Source organism: Triticum dicoccoides, unplaced genomic scaffold (genome assembly GCF_002162155.2).
Source record: "Triticum dicoccoides isolate Atlit2015 ecotype Zavitan unplaced genomic scaffold, WEW_v2.0 scaffold59747, whole genome shotgun sequence".
Lineage (NCBI taxonomy): Eukaryota > Viridiplantae > Streptophyta > Magnoliopsida > Poales > Poaceae > Triticum > Triticum dicoccoides.
Window position 1 is genome coordinate 12,224 of NW_021284943.1, and position 7,039 is coordinate 19,262.

Below are 7,039 nucleotides of genomic sequence, written 5' to 3' on the forward strand. Positions count from 1 at the left end.
TCCACTTTAATAGTAGAAAGACAATTGTATATTACTTCCTCCGTCGCATAGTGTCAAAAACACTTTTATATTATGAGATCCACGGAGTATAGAGCACCAACAACACTTCACGGCATCCGGTAACACGCGTGTTGGGTTTCCGGGTCATTGGGACGACTCGGACTGTCTTGGGCTTTGCAGTGTCCTTGGGTGACGCCGGCTGGGTTGGTGTTGGTCCGTGACAGTTTCGGGCTCAGGGTTGTCCTTGTTTGTTTTGCGTAAGACTATATGGGGTTTATCCGAGTATAGGAGTATTGTTACGTGGGAGAGGAGCTCCTAGCTGCGTGATCCTTTTTTGGCTGGAAAAAAGGACGCGGGCGAGGAAGAAATTGACACGGCCGGCTGTTGGATGGGAGCACGGCCGGCTGTTGGAGTTGGATGAGGACTGCACTCAAGTCAAACCGCTTAACCTACCCTTAACCATATCTACATCGGATATAACTTGGGGAAAGCGACGGGGAACTCCCTACTATATAAGCTCGGCCACCCACGCCCCAAACAAATCACAACCAACCTTCCCCAAGTCGTTAGTTCCCCCGAGCAATCGAGTTGTGTTCCCAGCGATCGATCGATCTAGGTGAGCATCATGGTTTCCGCCGACGTGGCCCGCAACATTGTCGGCATCATCGGCAATGTCATCTCCTTCGGTCTCTTCCTCTCCCCTGTGTAAGCCAACTCCTCCTCCTCTCGTCTAGTCTGTATGTATACATATATGAAAGGTGGTTGCTAGGGCACGAATCTGAGGCTCGTTTTCTAATTGTACGTATGTACGCAGGCCGACGTTCTGGCGGATCTACAAGGCCAAGGACGTGGAGGAGTTCAAACCGGACCCCTACCTGGCAACGCTCATGAACTGCCTGCTCTGGTTTTTTTACGGGCTCCCCATCGTCCACCCCAACAGCACCCTCGTCCTCACCATCAACGGCATCGGCCTCGTCATTGAGGGCGCCTACATCATCATCTTTACTATCTACGCGGCCAAGAACACAAGGGTACGTACGCTGCAACCCTCCTAATGCCTCCTCATACGGCCTACAGTCTCTTTTCGGCTTTAGTTTCTGTACAGAAGATCCTCCAGCCCCTAACCCAAGCCATGTGCATGTGCTCTGTTGTGTGTGCAGCGGAAGATGCTCGGCGTGCTCGCCCTCGAGGCGGCGTTCATGGCTGCCGTCGTGGCCGGCGTGCTCCTTGGTGCCCACACCCATGAGAAGCGCTCCATGATCGTAGGCATCCTCTGCGTCATCTTCGGCTCCATCATGTACGCCTCCCCGCTCACCATCATGGTACGTACACCACCCCAACTTAAGGGTCGTCGACCTGTGATCTTTGATAACCCTTTAACTTGTTAGTTCAGGTGGCTAATTAATTAATCTGCGTTGTGCATGTATGGTGTGGTAATGATGCGTTTTCAAGAAAAATACCTGCCTATAATTTATTTTTAAAGTTCTAGTGGATGCTTTTGACAGACCTTAATTTGTTAAGCAGTACACCTTGTTTGTTGTTGATTATGTCCATCTAAAAGTTGCACCCACCTTTCATTTTTTTAATGTTCGTGCCAAAACCCTGTTAAAAAAAGTCCGAATTGACTTTTCACCTCTCACACACCCAAGTTCTTGTACAATATGCTACATGATATATTTTTAATCAAAAAAGCCTACGGTTTATTTCTATCCGAAAGGTAAACTTCCTTTAGAGGGTGAAATACTAGCTCAGGCTAATTGTAAATTACGGATGCTTTTGCCAACTTACAAGTGTATTAATACTAATATAACTCAAAATTTAAGATGAAAGTAGTAATATTGTACTGCCTATTTGCAGGGTAAAGTGATCAGGACCAAAAGTGTGGAGTACATGCCATTCTTCCTGTCCCTGGTGAACTTCCTCAATGGCTGCTGCTGGATGGGCTATGCGCTCATTAAGTTTGACATCTACATCACGGTATGTACATACACATACACATTGGAAATAAGAAGTCGCAAACCCAGCCAGACATACAATCAAGAACTCCTCAGCGCGGATTGATCTAACTGTTATGTCCTCTATAAATTCTGTGCAGATCCCCAATGCCCTCGGTACAATCTTCGGCCTCATCCAGCTGATCTTGTACTTTTACTACTACAGATCGACCCCCAAGAAGGGCAAAAACGTTGAATTGCCCACTGTCCTCACCAAAAATGCCGTTACCAGCGGCAACGTCTCCGTCACCATCGAAAAATAAACTTGGCTTCGTTTTTTAGCCCTAATGATTTTGAGTAGTTAACACCGGATGATACTTCAACAAGTTGATGTTAATTAGTACTACTTTTTGTTTGCTAGTACAGTCTGAGATCGCCATTAATTTCGTGAACCATTGTCGTCTGTCCGAGACTACTATTGCAAATTACAAGTGTATATAAATACCAATCGAGCTGAGTTATCCCAGAGATATATTATGACACCATGTATGCTTGCCTGTTTTCAATCTGCTCTTATGTGATGATACGATTGATGTTTTAATTACAGCGTGCAATGGCTTTGTTAAATTAAATTATTCAATATCCATGATGTGTTGGTATTATGTTTCGGGCAAGGACACAGACTTAACCTAATTACCGGTTTGGTTGGATGGCTCCTGCTCTTTTCCCGTGACGCTGCCTTGTTACCACATCGACAGGGAACGAGCAGCTCTGTTGGTCAAGTATGAGGCTTTGAGTCCCTGCTAGAGATATGTTTCTAAACTAAGCGAGAGCGCAAAGCTCTTATTCTACGCGCCGGTCGCTAAATCAGCGCAATCCTCGTCCCCGCTAATTGTTTGAGAGTAAACAGAAATAGAAAATATGGTAATGCATTTAATTTATGTTACCACTTCACGCGCCCCACCACCGTCCCGTGGCTCCGTGCCACCCGCTAATCATAATGGTAAAACCGGATGCAGGAAAAAGTAATGGAATTAAAATGGTTACTGCTAGTCACGCACAACACTCCGCTCGGCAAACTAGACTTTATTCTATTCCAGCTAAAATAGCTACTAGAATAGTAATCCCCGGCGTTCTTCTAATCATAGTAACAATCATTGTAAAATATAGTAAAAGAATTAATTTGGTTATCATTGCACCCACCACCTCCGGCCTTGCGCCATATGTTGCATAGTAACATTAGGTGAAAAAAATAGTAAACATACTAATTAGGTTACACCTGCACAGACTACATCTCCTTCATGCATCACAATTTAAGCACATAGTAAATGAACGTTCAAACAATAGTAATGGAATTACTGTTGCACTCACAACTTCCATGGCACGTACCATAATTAGGGCACATAGTTACTACTACGCTCAACCACATTTCCCCTGGTAGTAACTAACACTAGAAAATATAGTAACTGACTTCGTTACTACTATCACACCACAAGGCAAAACAACATGTATTACTATAGCATTTTAAAAGAAAAAACATGTATTACTATAGAATGCACATACTTTACGACCCATACTTGGCTAACCAAACTGGTAACCCAGCGTAGCATGCTTACCATCATTTAATCATGTGATTACGATGAAGTTAACTAGTAATGCACTCACACCACATTAAGTGGACCCATTCCAGCCGATGCGAGTGGGAAGGTCCAATTTAGTTCCCGTACAATGGTAGCGCGCAGAATAAGGTAGTATACGCTCAGGCTTAGATTAGCATGCCTATATATATATATATATATATATATATATATATATATATATATATATATATATATATATATATATATATATATATATATATATATATATATCAAAGTAGTGTGTTTGATCGCATGGTGTCTACTGTATATATAGACACACTTCTTTGTCAAGAAAAATGAGTTGACTATAGGAAGAGCTACGCTCTAATTACATAGCACACCAACTTGTGGCTCTAACTAGTAAGACTCCAGCCCATTCTCACAAATTTCTATTAAGGGAAATAAAAATAACTTCCAACTTGAAGCAACATCCAAACTTGCAGCCCATGCTAGCTAAACACATCAACTTTAGACTACATGTTGTGTTTTAATATCCAAGAGCAAGATGTTTTTTATCAATTTATTTTCTTTGTATTTGAATGATCTCGAGTCATCTAGCGATCATTACTATATGAATCTAGTAAGGTTCTGTTTGATCAATGATCACTTTATAATTTGTTAGGTTTTGTTCCTGGATCATCATTATGTCTACTAGAATTAGGAAACACGATTCTAGTGCTGCCAAACAAAGACTGGATCTTGAGGCCCGAACTCAAACGAGTGCCCTCAATAGATATTTAGTGAGCCTGCCAACTTGATCCTGAAAATCAAACTGCAGAGGTTAATGTTGACGATGGTGGTGATGATAATACAATGGTGGTTGTGGAACATGATGCAGAAATTGATGTCTTGGAGATATGATATAGTACGAAGATATGATTGAAGATTATATTCCAAGAAATACTAGACGGATGGTCCTTTTTGGTAGAACATGAGGTTCGTTCATTGCTTTGCTATCACATTGCCATTTTTGCATAATATCTGATATATGGTTAAATGAGTTACAAATAAAACAGACTGGAAATTATATAATAAAGTGACAGTATGCTTTACGCATATTAATTCTTATGTTATGTGAATTGTTCGAAATTTTGGGCCACATTTTGGTTTCGGCCCGAGGCCCCAAATTTCGGGAGATGGCCCTGCTAAACAGCCGCTGAATGCAGCCGAAGACCATTAGCCTTAAGTGAGTTAGTTTCTGGCCCCGCACAGCTCCAAACACTTCATTTACCACCTGTTCAAAGAGCCTTACTCCCTACTGCAACAGGTTTTTTTTACCTCATTTCTCTACAAAGGAAACGAATAGTGAATCCAATATCCAAATAGTTTGATCACAACAACACATCATCCAGCAGTTTTTTCTGTGTGTGCCTGAAACACCATCATTTCGTGTGTCCCAGATAATCCGCGGAAGTGCAGCAACCACAACTAGCACCAATTTTTCGGTCACTCCAGCAAACTGGATTATGCAGGATTCCAGCAGTCATTAAATATCCATGGAAATAAGAATAAAGGTGCATTTTGGCACATTCCATATAAATCGCACGAGAGGAGTAGAGGAACAGATGATCAATTGTATGAGGCCAAGGAGGTTGGCAATTGCACATGGGTTGCTAATCCTGGCGCCAAAGTAGTCGAGTACTGCGTCCTATACGAATGGACACTAAGATTCATGTCTTCTACTGTCCTCCAGGTGTGGACTTTGACGACCATGGACAGAACTAATGGTTCTATGATGGGATTATACAGGGCCAAGAAAATACATTAGCATGGTAGATTGGCGATTCTCTACAAAGGTACATGAACTTGGATGGTTTGCTTACAGAAACAATGATGTTTATGATGGTTGCTGGGTTTACGTCACATGCAAAGTAACTCGATGGGGATGATATTGTGCTGGCTCCTGTAGTGGAGCCCTGCTCCGGTGCTCCCCCCTAACCTAATTTTGAAGGGGTATTTTTGTCCCCGCGAGTTTGTTTTTTTCCTGGCCCGCCGTAGCCCAGATCCAAGCCCTGTCTAGCCTTGCCAAGCCCTGTATAGCCCAGACCGTCTATGTACAGTACCCTGGTCCGAAAAAAAAACCACGACCCCACGAGCACGTAGGACCTGCCGGATCCAATCATTCGCGCAGCTCCATCAATCTCGCGGGCATTCACGCAGCTCCATACTTCACGCGGTAGATCTCCAGCGGCGCGCGGCTACCTCGTCACCGGCGATCTCGTCGGACAGCGGGCGCGGCAACATCGTGAATCTCCAGCGCTCCCAGGTACCACATCCCGCATCCCCCCGCACCCCTCTAGTCTCGCTCGCGGCAACATCTAACGAACTGCCGCTATCAGAGATATAGCGGGGCGGGTAACCTACCTACCCGCCGGCGCATGCGATCGTGGATCTTGTTCCGGTAGTGCTGCTCCTCGTGATTTGGGTTTCTTCAGTGGAGGGTTCGCGTAGCGTTGGTTACCATCGGTTGTGTACACTAGGACCATCGTTATTTGATGTGGCTGCTAACCTAGGTATCCGGCGGCAGAGGTAATCACAGATCTAGCTAGGTTTTGTAGTGCCGCTCCTCGCGATTGAAAGTGATCACGACGTGTGTCGTGGCCATCTTCCTGACTTGGTTTGGCAGATCTGAACGGCCTCGGTTGGGGTTGTTTACATAACATCCGTGATCGTGAGCTATGTGTTGATATTTCATCATTGATAATGTTTTCATCATTTGTTGTAGGAAATGGCGGACGAGGAGTTAACTGATATGATGGTAGACACGGAGTTTGGAGAACTGATGAAGACTGGATAGAAGACTGGTCAGATGATGAAAATTCAGATCTTGGAGTTCAGTCAGAGAATGGGAACAAATGGGAAGATTTTAATGTGAGTGGCATTACCATGTTGTAATTTTTTGGTGCCATCCAACAACATTATATTTTTGTGTTGAAAATTTGTAGATGGATGAGCATGATGATGGTCAGGAAAACAATTCAGAGCTCTCAAATGAAGATTACATTAGTCAGGTACGTAAGTGAAAAAAATTATTGGCATGCAAATTGAATTCATTCTGAAATATTATATGATAAGTAATTATGTATTTGTGTTGTATTTTTCAGTTCATTTCCGAATGGCATAATGCGTATGACTATTACGGTGAATCCAACACGGAGACATACCTTAACGACGAATCATCAGATGCACCTGATTCTAGGGATTCGCAGTCATCGGTCATCATGAGTGAGGTATTTGTGTAATCAATGTTCTATGAAAGTAATGTTAAACCATACAAAACATTTTTTATGGCTATGGTTTGATTGTGTAGGTGACAGAAGATGGCGGGGTAATGAATGTCCAAGATACTGCCAGTGCAGATGATAAGAGGGATATGTTCATGCAGATAATGGACATGACTTTTATAACTCACGATGCTGCGTATGATTTCTACAACAGCTATGCTAGAGGTAATGGTTTCAGCGT

The 7,039-nt window shown here is 43.2% G+C and overlaps 1 protein-coding gene across 1 annotated transcript; it reads left to right on the plus strand.

The window, feature by feature from the left end:
- Nucleotides 1-564: 564 nt before the first annotated feature.
- LOC119347146 (bidirectional sugar transporter SWEET6b-like) lies at nt 565-2,329 on the plus strand. The gene is made up of 5 exons (XM_037616080.1): nt 565-705; nt 815-1,031; nt 1,161-1,322; nt 1,858-1,977; nt 2,096-2,329. Exons 1-5 carry the CDS (start codon nt 626-628, stop codon nt 2,255-2,257), a joined length of 741 nt encoding a protein of 246 aa, XP_037471977.1. The 5' UTR covers nt 565-625; the 3' UTR covers nt 2,258-2,329.
- The last annotated feature ends 4,710 nt before the right edge of the window (nt 2,330-7,039 follow it).

Bases quoted from the DNA above. Each gene is read 5' to 3' on its own strand.
- LOC119347146 (XM_037616080.1), top strand. From the start codon at position 626: ATGGTTTCCGCCGACGTGGCCCGCAACATTGTCGGCATCATCGGCAAT. The intron at 706-814 runs GTAAGCCAACTC...GTATGTACGCAG, and splicing joins GGTCTCTTCCTCTCCCCTGT to GCCGACGTTCTGGCGGATCT. The intron at 1,032-1,160 runs GTACGTACGCTG...TTGTGTGTGCAG, and splicing joins ACGCGGCCAAGAACACAAGG to CGGAAGATGCTCGGCGTGCT.